The sequence below is a fragment of the Eurosta solidaginis genome, chromosome 2 (assembly GCF_040869045.1).
Source record: "Eurosta solidaginis isolate ZX-2024a chromosome 2, ASM4086904v1, whole genome shotgun sequence".
In the NCBI taxonomy this organism is placed as follows: domain Eukaryota; kingdom Metazoa; phylum Arthropoda; class Insecta; order Diptera; family Tephritidae; genus Eurosta; species Eurosta solidaginis.
The window spans coordinates 80,367,690-80,387,082 of NC_090320.1; the positions used below are offsets into that span (position 1 = coordinate 80,367,690).

General features: G+C 40.9%; 1 protein-coding gene across 5 annotated transcripts in view; it reads left to right on the forward strand.

The window, feature by feature from the left end:
- The window catches only part of Gli (carboxyl ester lipase-like protein Gli), a 126,405-nt gene that overhangs the window by 42,025 nt on the left and 64,987 nt on the right, over positions 1-19,393 (forward strand). For all 5 annotated transcript variants that reach the window (XM_067765900.1, XM_067765901.1, XM_067765903.1 and 2 more), the window contains exons 2-3: positions 8,789-9,182; positions 9,237-9,369. In XM_067765900.1, the coding sequence (XP_067622001.1) occupies positions 8,866-9,182; positions 9,237-9,369 (450 nt within the window). In that variant the 5' untranslated portion in view covers positions 8,789-8,865. The remainder of the gene's footprint in view (positions 1-8,788; positions 9,183-9,236; positions 9,370-19,393) is intronic.

The window sequence follows — 19,393 nt, forward strand, 5'->3', positions numbered from 1 at the left end:
CCTCACATAGACTGATTGAGTCCGTAGAAGTTCGTTTTAACGACCAAGCTGAAAAACCCTATCAAAAACCAAGACCTATGATATAACATAACTCCGTCCTCTTGGCAAATATTAGAAGCTTCCTAGGACTTAAGCCACTTGCTGCTTCTAGATCTGACAGATGTATCACTCCTAATAGCTGGAGTCTTAGCCTGGCAAGTGCACGGCACGAGCACAGAAAGTGCTCGATTGTTTCCTCCTCCAACCCACACTTCCTACATCTGCTATCACTGACCAAACCTAATTTAAAGGCAAGTGACGCCAGAAGGCAGTGTCCAATCAGAATACCCGTCATAAGTCTGCAGTCCTCTCCTTTTAATGATAGAAGCAACTGTGTCTAAGGTTGTAAGACCTACACATAAGTGTAAAGTGTCGAAGACTTTACAGCCCCGCGCTTGAACCCTCGCCTTTCCCGCTTGGTCGATCATGTGCACCTCTCGCCTTCGCTTAATCTCGCCCAATCTAATTGGGACGTCTACGGAGCAAGCTTCAAGGGATGCGCCCTTTTTAGCTAGTTCGTCCGCTGTTTCATTCCCATCTATTCCCATATGCCCTGGGACCCAATATAGATGTATGCTTCTCCCTGTCCCGATTCTCTCCAGAGACTGCTTAAACTCTAACACGCATTTACATGCTGTGCTATGCGAGATTGTTGCCTTAATTGCTGCTTGACGGTCAATATAAAAGTTAACACGGTTGCAGCTTAAGCTATTCCCTTCCAGGGTTTCTACTGCTTTGGTTACGGCTAATATTTCCGCTTGGAAAATGCTACAGTAATCCGGCAGCCTGTAGGATCTGCTTATTTCCGGATCAGCGCAGTATACCGCAGACCCTACTCCTTCCACTACTTTGGAACCATCGGTGTACACATGTATCGCCTCGTTCGCCATTTGCGCACCCTTTCGCCAACCGTCCACCTCTATTATGGCCTTAAGATCTCCATCGAAGCGCAAATAGAGAATCAGGTAGTCTGTTCGTCTTGTGATTGATGACGCTATACTACTATGGCATTATGATCGGCGCTCAAGCTGCCCCGAAGCACCGAGCCTGGTTGCGGTCGTTAATGCTTTGTTCTTTGCTACCAGGTCTACAGGTGGAATATGCAGAATGGCATACAGTGCAGCCGTCGGGGTTGTTTTCAGGACTCCCGTAATGCTAAGCATCGATAGTCTGCATACCCCTCTAATTTTTTGAGGTATGTTGTTTTTTGTGTGGCTTTTCACCAAACAAGAACTCCGTAGTATAGAATAGGGCTTACAATCGCTGTAAAAACTCAATGAGAGAGAGAGGGCGATAGCCCCCACGTACAACCCAGCATTCTTTTACATGCATAGAGTGCCGTTGAGGCCTTCTTGACCCTCTCCTCCACGTTGAGCTTCCATGACAGCTTACTGTCTAGGATGATTCCTAGATATTTTGTGCAAGGTTTCTCCTGTAAGGTCACCCCTCCTAACTTAGGCCTGGTCCAATTTGGGACCTTGTACCTCTTTGTAAACAAGACCATATCCCTCTTCTCCGCATTGACTTTCAACCCGACATTAGATGCCCAGGTATGAATATCCCCAAGCGCCCGATCCATCAAAGAACTAATCGTTGGAAGGCACTTTCCACTTATGACAATTGCAACGTCGTCTGCGTAAGCCGTAAGTTTTACGGGTCCCTCATCGAATTGCCTGAGCAGTTGGTTGATGACCAGCGTCCACAAAAGAGGTGATAGCACTCCTCTCTGCGGCGTGCCCCTGTCCACTGATTTCGTGGCCTCGTACAATCCCCATTGTGATGTAATCTTTCTGCAATTTAACATGCAGCCGATCCATCTGATTAAGGCAGGATATACTTTAATTTAATTAAGACCATCCATAATCGCCCATTTTGCAACATTATTGAAAGCCCCGGCAATGTCCAAGAAGACTCCTAGAGTATGCTCCTTATATTCCAGGGATTTCTCTATGCTTATTACCACCTTATGCAATGCGGTGTCTACCGACTTGCCTTTGGTGTACGCATGCTGTGTTGTGGAGAGCAGCTTTTCATTCACGTTGGACTTTATGTATACATCTATGAGCCTCTCAAAGATTTTGAGCAGAAATGATGTTAAGCTAATGGGTCTATAGTCTTTGGGATACACGTGACCGATCTTCCCCGCCTTTGGTAGAAAAGCTACACGAGCAGTTCTCCAAGAGTGCGGTACATGATTCAGTCTTATGCACCCATCGAATATTATTTTAAGCCATTCCACGACCGCCCTACTTGAGACTTGTAGCATGGCCGGGAATATACCATCTGGGCCCGGCGATTTAAACTTAGAAAACGTCTTCACTGCCCACTCGATCTTGGTATCGGTCACCAAGCCCGGCACTACTAGCTTCGCTATCGAAGTGTGAGTGATGTCTGCTGGCTCTTCCAAAGCATCTCCCGATGGGAAATGTGTATCGAGAAGCACCTCAAGGGATTCCTCACTATTACGTGACCATTCCCCGTTCTCTTTCTTTATTAGTCCCTGTACTATATTTCCCCTTGCTAGGACTTTTCTCAACCGTGCTGTTTCGCTGGAGTACTCTATGTCCGTACAGAAACTTTTCCATGAGATTATATTCGCCCTGGAAATTTCACGCTTGTAGATCCTCAGTAGATCCCTGTACTCGTCCCGATACGCTTCGCTTTCCGCCGTATTTGCTAGCTTAAACATTTCTTTTACCTGTCTTCTCAGAAGACTCAGCTCATTGCTCCACCATGGCGGCTTTGCTTTTCCTCTGAATCTTCTTGGAGGGCAAGCTTTGTTATACGCAGTCATAAGCGTCATTGTTAGGAATTCATTAGACTCCTCCAGTTCTTCCACATTGGCAACCTCTTTGGGTTGTCCCAGTTTCGTTTCTACCTGTTTCTGGAATTTAGTCCAGTTTGTTGACCTAGGGTTCTTAAAGGTTCCTCCCTTCTCTACCCTCTTTAGGGGGATGCTAAAGCTGATATTCGCATGGTCGGAGAAGGATGGTCTATCAAGGACCATCCAATCATACCTTGATATATCACGTTCGGAGCTCAGTGTAATATCCAAAACATTGCTGGATGTTGGACCAAAGTATGTAGGGACATTTCCCCTGTTGGCTATCTGCAAATTGGTTTGCAGGATGTAACAAAATAGAGATTCGCATCTCTCGTTCGTATCTGCTCCTCCACACGCATTGTGGTGCGCATTTGCATCCGCGCCTATGACCAACCGTCCTTTGCGCCCTTCGTCCTGTACTAGCCTCTTGCACTCCATCGGTGGAATCTCCGGAGCATCGGCCATGTAGCAGGATGCCAGGATAAGTGCCTGCTTATTCTTTTGCTCAACGACCACCACTACGAGGCCTTAGTAGTGTAATTAGGCAGCATATATGAATGCCTCAAGGGTTAAGAGGAGTTCGCTCGACGCCACTTTACTGTGTTGGAGGTTTATCTGTAGGACTCGCAGCAACATTGGGCAGTTTGTCCCCCTCCAGCAGCTTCGTCATGACGTCGTCGTCCTCCCTTGCCCTTTTGGTTTAGAGTGTTCGAAGCCACCTTCAGCCTCTTGTAACTGTTGTGCCGGGTGTTCCTCTGTGCGACTCACAGCACCATCTGGCTGTTGGTCCTCTTCTAACACCTTCGTGGTGACGTCGGCTACCTCCACCTGTCCTTTATCTCTTAGGATTTTGAGGCCCCTTTTCGACTTCGCCCACCTCTAGCGTGATAGGGTTTTTATCCTCGGGACTTCTTTTCCTCAGTCGCATGTAAAATTTGCCAGTGCCAAAGGACATTTTGCCAAGCTGCGTGTACAAAATATCCTCCGCCTGCTTATTTATTTGGAAGATGTAGAACTGACTATCCTCGGTAGGACGAGATACAGTAAGTACCTTCCAATCCTGTGTCGGTATGTTCGCATTCTGATTCTGCAGAAGTCGCAGTGTATCCTCCGACTTCATCACGCATGGTATCCATACCTTAACTTTTGGTACCGTGGGGATTTGCGCTTTATCCACCACCTCAAACCGCGCGTTTGTGCCTTGCCTTTGGAGGTTTGGAACCACTTCCTCCAGACACCGCAAGCTCGGGATGTTGTCGCACGCTATCATCTTCACACCATTATACCATCTCCCCGAATCAAAGGTTGGAAGGGGCTTACTTGGTTGTTCCCACATCATCTTAAGCATTAAGCCAATTAGCTCCCTTTCCACAGATCTCCACCTTTCAGTAGTCATTTGTCCGAAAGGACTGCTACGACCAACCAGCGCCACAGTCAGTGACTGCTTTGCCACATCACTCATCTTCTCGGGAAAAGCAGGAGTCTTAGTGTTATCTCCCTTTGGCACCTCCGAGAAAGCCGGAGTCTTAGCGTTAACTCCCTTTAGCGCCTCCGAGAAAGCCGGAGTCTTAGCGTTATGTCCCTTTGGCTTATCTCCCACTTCCGTAGTTGGAACTTCCCTCTGACTCGCAGCTTTCGAGGTAGTTGCTACCTCGCTATTGGAGCCCATCCGTCTTACAGCTTTGGACCTACTTGTCTTGTATATGCGACTGCCCTGCCTCGCGGCTCTAGGACTGGGTCCTTTCTGCCTCTTGAAAGCAGGCCTGTCGCCTTCCGTCGAACGTTGCCTCTTCATTCTGCCATTCGACGCTTCTTCCTCCTCGTAGTTTCTCGCAGCAAACCTTTTGAACTGCCTTCGACCTACTTCTACCGCTTCATTTGCCCATTCCAAGCGCTCGATCTCCACTTCTGTTGAGTCGTCCTTATTACAATCAGGTAATGAGTCGTTCATCTTGGTCGTACGACCACCTGCGGGCTCAGCCGTCCAGTATTATATACGGGGAAAGAACCGTCCACCACAGGAGCGCCCCTTACTGAGGTAAGGCCATAAATACTTCCCGAGGTGGCCCGGTATCGGGAAGGCTCCGTTCGAATACAGCCGAATTTATCCCTTGGCTGCAAATGGCACAATAGGCACGGTCCGCATAACACCCTGGTTTAGGGGGTTGGCAGTTCTTGGTCACCGACATCCCGCCGCCCTATTATAAGGCGAAACGGCGTAGATGTCAGTCCTAAACAGCTCCGCCTCATAGTCGGGCGCTATGGAGTTCGGCTAAGCCCTCACACCAAAGACAAGGTGCCTTCCCTAGTGAGGGAAATGCCATATATGTTTTCTGTTACTCCAGTTGAGTTTCCATCTTGGATGTAATCTGTGTCGACATTTCTGAAATACGCGTTTCTTGTGCTTCAATCTTCGATGTTATAAGGTTCTTCTGAGATTCCAGTTGAGATGACATTTGCAACATTTCTGAAATACGCGTTTGTTGTGCTTCAATCTTCGATGTTATACGGACAGGAGAAGATTCCAGTTGAGATGACATTTGCGACAACATTTCTGAAATACGTGCCTCCTGTGATTCCATCTTAGATGTTACTGTCGATGTTTGTGCAGATATTGCAGCCAAAATCGCGTTCAAGTCTATGCTCGTAACGGTCTGTGATGTTTCGTTTTTCTCTTCAATTTTTGTTGTTGTCTCTCCACCAATTGTAACGAAATTACTGAAACTCCGCTTATTTCACACCTTCTACTAACGTTCGTATCGCTAAACTGTTGAATAAATAGCTCCAATATTCAATAATGCAAAATGGTCTTTATTAAAGTATTTCACAATAACACTTATATTTCGCAACTGTTAGGGTGCTTAAATCAAACTGATTGCTCATGCCGCAGCTGGTGCTGCTTTTATACTCTTCGGTTTCCTCGCTGGCATATTTCTAGGCGTTTCTACTTCTAGAATTTACTAGTTCGCTGAAGATTGCATATTTTTCTGAGTATCTCAGAAATATGCATGTGTATGTGTGAGAACTACTTTGCTGATGATTGCATACTTTTGTTAGCATCTCTCCGCTGCTGCATGTACATATGTGTAGATATAATGGTTGATTTGTTTATGTAGATACAAGTGACTGCTTAGTATCGGCTTAGAGATGAAAGTATCCCTTAGTGTTGCTAATATTCGTCACATAATTAATCAATTTGTAATTTTGAAGCGCCAGTATAAGTATATGTACAAATATGTACAAATAGTCAAATCATTGTTGACGCATAGCGGAAAAATACAAGGTGGCAGCATGGTGACATACCTACAAATATAAATATAAGTTACATGTACTTTGTTTTTGTAAATTCGATGGACAAATGTCAAAATCGTACAGCGCCGGAAGTTGATATATCAAATCAAATAAACAAGTTTATAATCACCTGTCCCGTGCTGCCACCTTGTATGGTTCCGCCATGTGTTGACGGTACGAACATACTCACATATATAAATATATATATATTTGGACTCTCAATAAGTATAAGCTGCTGCGAATTTCTTTCAAAATTTTGGTGGGATGGCAATAATTGGTATGAAATGACCATTGAATTGGAATGGACAATTCACTCAAAACAACATTAACAGTGCAAATTGGGAAGTATAATTATAAGTTTTAAGAAAAGCAATGTACCTGCATATATTTAAAATATAATAATGCCTAGAGAACGACCAAGAAGAGTTCGCAGAGGGCTTACTTCTTTAAGTGGTAGAAGAGAACAGGTAAATTCAAGGGGATGCAGGTGTCGGTTTTGTCACACTGAAAAAAACAGGGTCAAAGTTTCTGCTCTGCATTGTATTTACGCTAAGTATTTTTGATGTGTAAAGATCTTTGCTGACTTTAAGTTGTTTATGAGCATGATTATGACACTGTACGATACATACATATGTCGATTATCGAAATCGGCTTCGGTTTAATAAGTTTTTAATTTCGAGTCCGATTTCGATGTTGACTTTGATTTTGTATTTGATTTTGATTTTAGTTTTATTTTCGATTCCGACTTCGAAACCGTAACCAAAATGGTATCAGAAACCGAAGACGGGGTCGACGATATGTATTTATACATATATACATAGATATAAATAAAATATTTTTTTAATCATCTTAAACGATTTTTTAAAAAATACTGATTTACCGACCTTTTCTTCTTGACTTTCCAATTTGCTGGCTCGAGGTCTATGTTTTTCTTGCAAAAACTAATAAAACAAAAGTTTTTCGTTCTGCCAATATATTACGAATTGCCGTCGGTAATCGTCGTTCAGGACAAAATTTATTGACACGTTTGTACTGCTTAACGTGGAGTATAATACTACTATGTACTATACTACTGCTATGTACTATACTACTGCTATGTATTATACTCATCAGATCGATGAGCTATGCAATAAAATAAACGGCTATCTCCCTGATCTCTCCAGTTTTTTCGCCTCGCGAAACCTGGCATTGTCACCGACTAAATCTTCCGCGACCTTATTTACAACATGGACGCCCCAAATGTCGACCATATTGAACATCCACGTCGATGGCACTACGCTACCGACTGTCCTACACCCCAAAATCTTGGGTGTGACGTTTGATCAGGATTTACACTTTGGTGCGCACGCAACCGCAATTGTTCCAAGAATTCAGAGCCGTAATAAAATCCTCAAATCCCTTGCTGGCAGTTCCTGGGGAAAAGATAAAGAAACGCTCTTGACCACATACAAAGCAATTAGCCAGCCGATTACGTGCTACGCGTCACCCATATGGTCGCCAAGCCTAAAAACCACCCACTGGAAGAAACTACAGGCCTGCCAAAATACTGCTCTCAGAATCGCCACGGGCTGTCTTCTTATGTCCCCAGAACACCATCTGCATAATGAGGCGAGAATACTCCCCATCAGGGAGAGAAATGAGATGCTGACCAAACAGTTTCTGTTGAATACCCAGAAACCTGGGCATCCCAACAGACATCTGATTGACGAACCAGCACCGCCTAGGGGCCTAAGGAGTCATCTCCGTAAGCATTTTGAGGAAATACGGCACCTGAGAACCCAGCCGTATGAAGCGGAAAAACACAAGCAGGTCCTTGGTGAACTCCATAGACAGGCGTCGGACCTTTATGTCGGGAATTGCCCGGTGAATCCAGTACTTGAAGAAAAATATCCAGAACTCGCAGAGGAGGAACGCATACCCCCAGGGAAACGCGTGTCACTCTTGCTCAACTTCGTTCTGGATACTGTAACAGGTTAAACTCCTACCTATCCAGAATCAACCCCGACATACAAAATGTATGCCCTGCTTGCAATGTGTCCCCACATGACACCAACCATCTATTTAATTGTAATGTGGAACCAACGCCTCTAACACCCCTTTCCTTATGGTCCACCCCTGTTGAAACGGCAAGTTTCGTTGGACTCCCGTTAGAGGATATTGATTACAATTTGTGATCGGTCGCGGCTATTAGGTGGGGCGAGCATTGCTACAACAACAACAACAACATACTCCACGTTAAGCAGTACAAACGTGTAAATAAATTTTGTCCTGAAAACGATTACCGACGGTAATTCGAAATATATTGGTAGAACGAGAAACATGTGTTTTATTAGTTTTTGCAAGAAAAACATAGACCTCGAGCCAGCAAATTGCAAAGTAATATATTTTTTATAAAATTAAATCATCATCAGCTTTTATCTATCAAGGTGTGACATATAATTTTTTGTTTAAAAAAACACACCATTTTTTAAATAGCCTAAAAATCGAAATCTTAGTAGGATGTTTGAACATACAGAAATACCCGCTGTGGATCTGCCAATGCTTTTCACGCAACGGGCAAAATCGCCTAGGCGCTAAAGCACCAACTAATGACGTAGAAATTACCCACAATTTACCAAATTTTTTTAATTTTAGATAAAAACGAGCTCGCTTTGCGCCTAATTACCAATCGAGGGACTGCCATGTTTTCAAGAAATTTAAGATAATTTTTAATGGAAAGAATACAGATTTTTTACGCAAGCAGTGTGAAAACACCAAGATCAAAAGGTCGAGTGCGGAAGAGAAACGAAACATCGACAAATACTGTCACTACATACAAAATAAATAAGCGTCGAAGTACACCCATGATTCGAATAAAAAATTTCAAATATCGCGACAAATTAGAACTCACTGCTGCTTTCACTTTAGCCATAAGCATATTATTAGCCACAATTAGTTATACTCAAGCGCAAACTCGTGACCCCAGGTTCTATTCACGTCCTGGTGTCAATGATTATAATTGGCCAAATCCAGGTGATCCCGATTACAGGTTAGAAACTAATAAATCTATTTTGAAGTTCCCTTTTCAATATTTTTTTCGTAGAACATATATCTTCAACGATCGCCGTTATGGACACTATATGCCAAACGGTTATGGTTCACGTTATCCAGGCAGAAATCCACCTGGTCAATACCCACAGGGGATGCCCAACGAAGATCGTTTTCGTTTTGATCCGGTAAGTTGCTATTCGTCTTATCTCATCTTACTTCTTGGGCTGACGACAGAGTGGAAGCGAGAAGTGCTGCTGTAATATAAAGATACAAAGCTATGAAAATTTTTTCTTATGGAAAATTGTAAAAGTTGTCAGAGTGCCAAAAACGTTTGAACCTTGTAAAATATATTAAAATAAAAATTGATTCTTGCCTAGCATAGCTTATAGCGAGACCTGCGTCGTCAGCCTTACTCATATTATAAATCCGGAAAGTGTGAGTGTATGTTTGGAAGAGCCTCACGCAGAACCAATCTTCTTGAAATTTCCTACACTGGTTTTAAGGCGCTTGAAAAAATACACCGTATCCGTGTTACTATTAAAAATATCTTACCGATATTACCACCTGGGGTTCCCCTCAGGGGTTGCCACAAACCTAAGATTTAATATAACACAAGATCAATTATCAAATCGAGCTCAAGGCCTTTGAACCTTGAATGATTTATCAATAGGCCGATAAAAACAAAAACAAGATCAATTAGGTAAAGAGTTTAACTGACTTATAAGCGTGATAAACATCGACATATATATGTAGACATATGCATACATATGTAGATACCCAAACTCAGTTCTTCTACACATATGTATAAAAAATAAATAATATTTAAATTAATGAAATTAAAATACAAAGTTTTCTTAAAGAAATTATTCTCAATGAGGCAGGAATCGAGATATTAAGAAAATCCATTCAGAGCCTGTGGAGCCTTCCGATCGATTTTTAAGTAACTTCTCATTTAGCCAGAAACTTGAAGCCTTACACGTGGTTAAGGTCACCGTCACAATGCAACAAAAGGAAAACAAAATTTCTGCTTGGTGGCACCGGGGTCGAAATATTTGGGATCGGATCTGATGGAATTTCTCGATCAATTAGTGAGAGACTTCCCGCTGAGGTATAAACTTAATACTTCATTCGTAGTTGGGAGCCCGATGAATACGGCCGAATCATTGAAATGTTTGATTTGGAATAAAAGATGTGAAAGGTTTGGTAGTCAAACATTAATTCTTTTTATTAAATAAATTCTTTCCCTTTTATAGTTATTTACTTAACCTATACATTCATAATTATCTTAATACTAATAAACTAAAAATATGTAAATTGGTAATGGGGTATGCATACATGCTTTGTATACATGTAGATTTGTATGCCTGCTTGCATACATGTAGATTTGTATGCCTGCTTGCATACATGTAGATTTGTATGCCTGCTTGCAACGTCAGCAGATCAATGCGAGTAATTTGGTTAATGCTATGCATACATGTAGGTTTGTATGCATGCTTGCAAAGTCAGCAGATCAATGTGAGTATTTGGCTAATTCCCATTATTGGTTGTATGTAAATAATAAGCAGAATTTATTAGCTGTGAACGGACAAGGGTTTCATATTCGGCATTCCATTGATGTTAGCTAACCGCTGGGTTAATTCAATAATTATGTTGTATAATATTGTAATATGGTTATTACTAAAATGTATTTGGCATAGAAGTTCATGATGCGTAATTCCGCAAGTGTATTACATAGGTGGGTATGACGCATAATGCTACACCATCCGCCTTAGAAAAAGAGGGTTATATAATTGTTTTGTGAACAATTTTATAAGACTCTTTGTCGTATTTTCAATGATTTTGATATTTTACTGTAACTTGATATTGTAGTGAAAGATGTTGTTTGCTTTGCTTCTGATTTGCTGACCTTGATATTTTTATTGTTTACATTTTATGCATATCCCTTTTTTTTCAAAATTTTAAGTTTAATGATTATTTACTTGTTTTACTTATTGTATTTACTGTATATATTTTATAGCCGGATTTTAAATGTGTCGACCCATCTAAAATCCGCTTTTTTTTAAATTATTTTCTAATATTTATACGGAAATATGAAGCAGAAAAAAAGTGATTTGTTTTCAATTGCTTTATTAATTAATCGGGTAAATTGGAATGATTACTTGTTTTAAAAAGATATTTTAAATGGGTTTAAGTCTATTCTTATGGACTATTATTTCTTTCATTTTGTTTGTACTATCTCTATTTCCTATACTATTAGGTATTAACGTATAATTATTATTTTTGTCTATACTTTACTTTATAGCTTCCTTTGTACTTATTATCTAGCTTATGGCTAGCTTCTTCTCTTACTAATACTAAATCTCCTAATTTTATTTCCTTACTGGTGCTACTTTTGTCGTAAGTGACTTTTTGTTTTTCCTTAGCTTCTTTCACTAATTTTCTATCTCTCTGTTGTGCTATTTGCAGTCTATATTTAATTTCCTTATCATATGCCTCGTGATTATATACTGGGCTTATTTTATTCTCGTTTAGGAATTCGTACATGTTCGTTGTGTTTTTATGTGTGGTGTTTATAATTCTGACAAAAGTTTGTTCTTTATTTGTAATTGTGTTCGCTATGAAAATTCCTTCAGATAATTGTTGATGGGGTATGAAGATGGTTTTATTATCAGTGTTTACTGTTACTTGTCTAATGACTTCAGATCTAGCAGGGATCGTAATTGTGTTGGCAGACAGATAATTTGTTAGGTACATTGTGATTGTTTGGGGAAAATCATATGGTCTTAGGATTAGTTTATCTTCATTTTTGCCATAATCTATAATACAATTATATTTCTTTATAAAGTCCAAACCTATTATTCCATCACACGGTATTGGAAAGTCGTCTTCTACGACCTGAAATTTATGATAAATTAGAAGGTCATCGCCTTTTAAATCAGCTTTAATTGTGCCTAATGTACTGGTTATACCCTGACCAATGCCCTTTAGGTCTGTTATTTGTTCTGTATTTATTTTTGTATGATTAAGTACTTGATTTTTTTTAATTATGGAGATATCTGCTCCTGTATCTACTAAAAAATCTGAAATTGAGTTGTTTAATGATGTTTTTTAGATATGTAACTATTTAAGTGTAGATTTAGTACACATATTTTTCTATCTACTGAATTTGAAGTGGAGTTTCTTGGCTTTCATGCTGGGTACAATTTCAAACGTTACGAGTCTGATTGTACTGTCTGTTGCCATTTTGGGTTTGTGCTCCTCTTTGGGCATTATTATTTGTTCTTGAATTATTATTGTATCTCGGCTGTGGTCTAAATCATCTGCCTCGGTAATTCCCATAGTTGTTACTTCGGTAACCTCCACGGAAATTACTTCGATATTGATTTTGTTGCCGTACATTTAGAATTGTGTTCGAGCTGCCTGTGACTTCCGTGCAGCTGTTTGTGAATTTTGAAATTGCGTTGTTGTTGTTGTTGTTGTTGTAGCAATGCTCGCCCCACCTAATAGCCGCGACCGATCACAAATTGTCATCAATATCCTCTAACGGGAGTCCAAGGAAACTTGCCGTTTCAACAGGGGTGGACCATAAGGAAAGGGGTGTTAGAGGCGTTGGTTCCACATTACAATTAAAGAGATGGTTGGTGTCATGTGGGGACACATTGCAAGCAGGGCATACATTTTGTATGTCGGGGTTGATTCTGGATAGGTAAGAGTTTAACCTGTTACAGTATCCAGAACGAAGTTGAGCAAGAGTGACACGCGTTTCCCTGGGGAGTATGCGTTCCTCTTCTGCGAGTTCTGGATATTTTTCTTCAAGTACTGGATTCACCGGGCAATTCCGGACATAAAGGTCCGACGCCTGTCTATGGAGTTCACCAAGGACCTGCTTGTGTTTTTCCGCTTCATACGGCTGGGTTCTCAGGTGCCGTATTTCCTCAAAATGCTTACGGAGATGACTCCTTAGGCCCCTAGGCGGTGCTGGTTCGTCAATCAGATGTCTGTTGGGATGCCCAGGTTTCTGGGTATTCAACAGAAACTGTTTGGTCAGCATCTCATTTCTCTCCCTGATGGGGAGTATTCTCGCCTCATTATGCAGATGGTGTTCTGGGGACATAAGAAGACAGCCCGTGGCGATTCTGAGAGCAGTATTTTGGCAGGCCTGTAGTTTCTTCCAGTGGATGATTTTAGGCTTGGCGACCATATGGGTGACGCGTAGCACATAATCGGCTGGCTAATTGCTTTGTATATGGTCAAGAGCGTTTCTTTATCTTTTCCCCAGGTACTGCCAGCAAGGGATTTGAGGATTTTATTACGGCTCTGAATTCTTGGAACAATTGCGGTTGCGTGCGCACCAAAATGTAGATCCTGATCAAACGTCACACCCAAGATTTTGGGGTGTAGGACAGTCGGTAGCGTAGTGCCATCGACGTGGATGTTCAATATGGTCGACATTTGGGGCGTCCATGTTGTAAATAAGGTCGCGGAAGATTTAGTCGGTGACAATGCCAGGTTTCGCGAGGCGAAAAAACTGGAGAGATCAGGGAGATAGCCGTTTATTTTATTGCATAGCTCATCGATCTTTGGGCCTGGGCCTGTGGCCATTATTGTGCAGTCATCGGCGTAGGAAACGATTGTGACTCCTTCCGGTGGTGAAGGTAGCTTAGATATGTAGAAATTAAACAAAAGCGGGGATAGGACACCACCCTGTGGCACCCCTTGTTTAATTCTCCTTTGTTTTGATGTTTCGTTTCTGAATTGCACCGATGCCTGCCGACCACCCAGATAATTTGCGGTCCACCTTTTAAGACATGGGGGAAGGGTGGACCCTTCCAGGTCTTGCAGTAACGAGCCATGGTTGGCCGTATCAAAAGCTTTTGATAGGTCTAACGCTACGAGTACTGTTCTATGGTGGGGATATTGATTCAAACCGCAATTTATCTGGGTGCTAATGACATTTAGCGCGGAGGTAGTGCTATGGAGTTTTCTGAAGCCATGCTGATGAGGGGCTAGCTGCAAATGTGCTTGGAAATAAGGGAGCAAAATGGCTTCAAGCGTCTTTGCCACTGGTGATAGGAGAGATATCGGACGATATGACTCACCTACGTTAGCTGGTTTCCCAGGCTTTAGTAGCGGGACCACCTTGGCCATTTTCCATTTCTCGGGTATGACAAAAGTGGAAAGAGACAGGTTGAAGACATGCGCTAAATATTTAAAACCCTCTTTCCCTAGGTTTTTAAGCATCGGCATGGCTATGCCGTCTGGGCCCACTGCTTTGGATGGCTTAGCGCGACCAATGGCGTCCTCAACCTCTCTAGCGGTGATGGTAATTGGTGACGCGCTGAGTTTGTGTTTATGTGCGTGTCTATTGGCTCTCCGTCTATCTTTGTCGACCGTAGGATGCATTATATATTGTCGGCAGAAAGCGCTCGCGCATTTTTTCGCGTCCGACAGCACCTTATCGCCAAAGGCGATGGAAACTTTGTCTTTGTGCTTAGTCGGATTCGATAGGGACTTTACGGTGGACCAAAGTTTACCTACACCGGTAGAGAGGTTACAACCTCTTAGGTGCTCTTCCCATTTCGCCCGCTTGTGTTCGTCCACAAGCAATCTGATGCGTTGGTTTATATCCCTTATTTGGGGGTCGCCTGGGTCAAGCTGTCTTATAAGGTCGCGTTCCCTCGCTAAGCTCGCGGCCTCCGCCGGGAAGTGGGCCGGATTTCGGGAATTCTCCCGGCGGGAATGAAATGTGCCGAGGCGGATTCAATGACCTTACGGAAGGCACGCTCCCCTTGGCGGGCATCAGTCGGGATAGGGAGGGCAGCAAAGCTGCTGTCTGTTGCAGATTTATATTCTTCCCACTTTCCTTTTTTGAAGTTTATGAAAGTGCGTTTTTCGGTGACGATGAAGTCGGCGGTACGCTCGAACGAAATAAGTATGGGCAGGTGGTCGGATGCCAATGTTACCATCGGCTGCCAGTTGACGCAGTTTACGAGTTCTGCGCTCACGATTGAGATATCTGGCGAGCTATGACAGCTTCCTACCATACGTGTGGGGGCGTCTCCGTTTATTGTGCAGAACGTCGTTTCGTCTATTTGATCCGCCAACATCTCACCCCTACTGTCCGCCCGCAAGTTTGAATGCCATAGGTCGTGATGGGCATTGAAATCACCTAAGATAATGCGATTGTTGCCAGTGAGTAAGGCCTCGATATTAGGGCGGTATCCACTGGGGCAACAGGTGACAGGAGGGATGTAGATGTTGATGATTTCTAGATTTGCATCGCCTGACCGGACAGATAGGCCTTGACGTTCTAAGACATTGTCACTGCGGTCGATGCCAGGATCAAATATATGATATTGCACAGAGTGGTGTATAATAAACGCGAGGCCGCCTCCATTTCCGCTCTCGCGGTCTTTCCTGTGGACATTTTTGAAATTGCGTCGTTCATTGTTGTGAACGTTCCCGCTTGCATAATCATTTTCACTTTATCATTGGAGCAGTTCTTGCACATAGCTTTGACTGCTGCTTGGGTAGCATATCTCGTTGCCAACTCTGGGTTTAATCCGTCCGAGATATAGGCTACCTCCAATGACCTAGTTATCTTTTCTATCTCTTCAGTGTATTGATTTGCAGTTTTGCCACGCTGTTGTATATTCAGGAGTTTTTGCTGTCAAAACTTCTACTGATTCGCCTTTGATTGCAGTTTTTAACCTTAGTTTTATTTGTGCGATTGTATTCTCGTTACTTATAAAATTTCTCGCCGTGCCTTTTAGCTTAGTCTTTATCATGGTTATAGCTATGGCTTCATGATTATCCTTGATTTGGTCGAGGATATCGAGGGCATCTAAGAAACTATGCAAATTTTCAGGCTTGCCGTCAAACTCTGGCAGTACTGATGAGGCGGTTTTGATGAATTCTACTACGGTTTGTGGCATTGTGATATTTATGAGTGGGAATTCTAGTGGTTTATTTTCTTCTACTGACGAAGTGTGACTCAATGCTGGTGATGGGGTGCGAATTTGGGACAATTCAGTTAGAACTGAGTTAAAGTCAATTTGGAGTTTTTCTTCTACTGTAGTTGGTATAATTATTTCTATGTTGTATCTAGCTAAAGAGGATACTAATTTGTCTCGTACGTGGGAAAAGAATTGGTATGCTTCTGCTTGGTGTTCTTTGGGGAGTATATTATTTACCCTGTTGATTACCTGTCCTATATTATTTAGTGATCGTGTTTAAATGTTTCACTATAGTTTCTGGCTTTATCGTGATGTTTTTATTTATGCACTTGTATGCTTTTTCTGCCTTAAGTTTTTCTTCGGATAGCGCTTGGGGAAGCATGGGAAAAAAAAAATATTCTAAATTTGAAGGGTTTTTATAAGGGTGACCTAATCATTCCAATTTATTAAGAAAATTTTTACGTTCATTTGTATTATTTATTTTTTATTTCTTAATTCTCTAATTTTTTCTTTTAATTTTATTCTATCTTCCTTATTGGTTGTAATATTTAATAGTTTAAAAGTTTCAGCTATTTCCTTCTTTTTTTTAAATTGTTTACCTCCCCGTTTTCTTTTTCTTATTATTGTCGGGGAAGGTATTATAGGAATTTCTTCCTTCTTGTAAATTTTGTTCCGTCGCCGATATTCCTCTATTGTAATCGGTGTTGGACCTTGCTTAGTTGTTTTATTTATTTTAACTTCTACGATTTTTATAAATTCCTTAATGGTATCTTCGTACTTTTTAAAGATTTTATGAAAATCTTTCTCAGTTTTTATTTCTTGTATACTTAAGGAGATAGCTGAGCTTTTTCTCTTTTTTTTTTTTAATAAGAAATTTTAATTTTCCTCCTACTTTTTCTTTCCATAAAAATTTTACTTCAAATTTTAACAAATTAGATCAATTTTTTTTTTCAAGTTCAAAAGAAATTGTTCGTACATACTTTTGTTTTAGTTTAAATTTTACATTATTTATTTTTTTTACAAGTTCTATTTAAAAAAAAAAAATCCTAAGCAAAAACTCTTGCTTTTGCTAATGGTTTAGCGTCCGTAAAGGCCGCCCAATTTGTTTCTAAAACTTATATTAATGAAATGTTTCTGATTTCGTTTTGTTGTTAACTTGTGCCAATTAAAAGGTGTCCTTCGATCCCGTTGTGTTACCACCAAATATTTTTCAACTTAGTTTGCCAAATCCTTGCCGAAAAACGGCTTTCCTTGATAATATCTTAATTGATGCCATATAGTAGTACCTTTTGTTTACAGCCAAGAGTTTAATTGTACTGCAACGGTGCCAATATTAGATTTTTGGGTGCTGCCATAATGACATTAAAGGCTGCTTTGTTTAAATGTCCTTTTTTCTCCTTTTTCCTTTCTTTAAATAAAAACTTTTTACTTGGGCAGTCAGATCCTTTTTAGCAGTTGTGCCAATTTTTGATCTGAACTGGCAGGATTCTTCCTCCAGCAAGATCTAGCTAATTTTGCTTAATAGCAAATTTTTCAGCTAATCAAAGATCAGGCTGGCAGGATCGCCATGAAATGTTTGATTTGGAATAAAAGATGTGAAAGGTTTGGTAGTCAAACATTAATTCTTTTTATTAAATAAATTCTTTCCCTTTTATAGTTATTTACTTAACCTATACATTCATAATTATCTTAATACTAATAAACTAAAAATATGTACATTGGTAATGGGGTATGCATACATGTAGGTTTGTATACATGCTTTGTATACATGTAGATTTGTATGCCTGCTTGCATACATGTAGATTTGTATGCCTGCTTGCAACGTCAGCACATCAATGCGAGTAATTTGGTTAATGCTATGCATACATGTAGGTTTGTATGCATGTTTGCAAAGTCAGCAGATCAATGTGAGTATTTGGTTAATTCCCATTATTAGTTGTATGTAAATAATAAGCAGAATTTATTAGCTGTGAACGGACAAGGGTTTCATATTCGGTATTCCATTGATGTTAGCTAACCGCTGGGTTAGTTCAATAATTTATGTTGTATAATATTGTAATATGATTATTACTAAAATGTATTTGGCATAGAAGTTCATGATGCGTAATGCCGCAAGTGTATTACATAGGTGAGTATGACGCATAATGCTACATCATGCGATCCAGTTTTAAGTAACTTCTCATTGAGCTACAAAATTGCAACCTCCCACGCACGTAGTTGTGGTTACCAATACACGCTCCGGCAAAGCAACATCAAAACTTTAGAAACAAGTTTTTTCAATTAGAAGAAAATTTTTCAAAGCGGGGTCGCCCCTCGGTAATGTTTGGTAAGCGCCGAGTGTATTTCTGCCAATCTGGCTCACAAACTGAACCAGCCTTCTATCTGGATTAACTGCCTCAAATCGTTGTTTTTGCATTTACATGCAAAAATATTTATCTGGCTCAGGATCTTTGCGACGGGATGTTAACTAATATCTAGCTTTAACTATGGCTTAAACAGGTACAATACGTCACTTACTTGGCGGAAAGGAAAAAGCGGACTGCAGAGTTGGCTGTGTTTATTTAAACGCCAGATAGGCAACGTATCAAACGTTGCCTGAGTCATACTTTGCCAATTTTCTACTTTTGACATAAGTCAGCCACGTCACCTATGTTACAATTTATCTATTTTTATTTTTTGAGATTTTAAGTACGCGACTGTTAAATTAAGCAATGCTCTTAGTTGGCTAACTATTATTATTTTGATAATGGAATTTACAATTTTTATGCTAAGTACTCGTTATGTGTCTCACTTTACACCACGTACGTGATGTTAATGGAAAATGGCGTTCGTCGTGACGGTAACAAATTATATCTGCTGAGCTCATTAGATTTTCAAAACATTTATTTCAAAGAGTTAATCAACCTATTTACAAAAAGGCTGTACGAGCTTTAGCAAAAATGAACATAGTCCAGCGAATTAAAACAATGGCTACGCTGGCTAGGCCATGTTGTGCGTATGTATGATGGTGCTCCGGCCCAAAAAGGGGTTCTTATCGGAACCAGCCGCTGGAAATGCTAGGGCAAAACGAATTAAATTTCCTTGGTGTCACCAATAGGCGTCAGATAGCCAGAAAATCTCTGAAACTTGTGTTTATATTGCAAGTAAAAAACGAACCTATTTATAGAAACCGTGATGTCTCCCAAAGATGTACGTATGAAAGTTGGACCCAGCGATAATACGTAACTAGGGATTTGGTATGTCAAAAACTTTT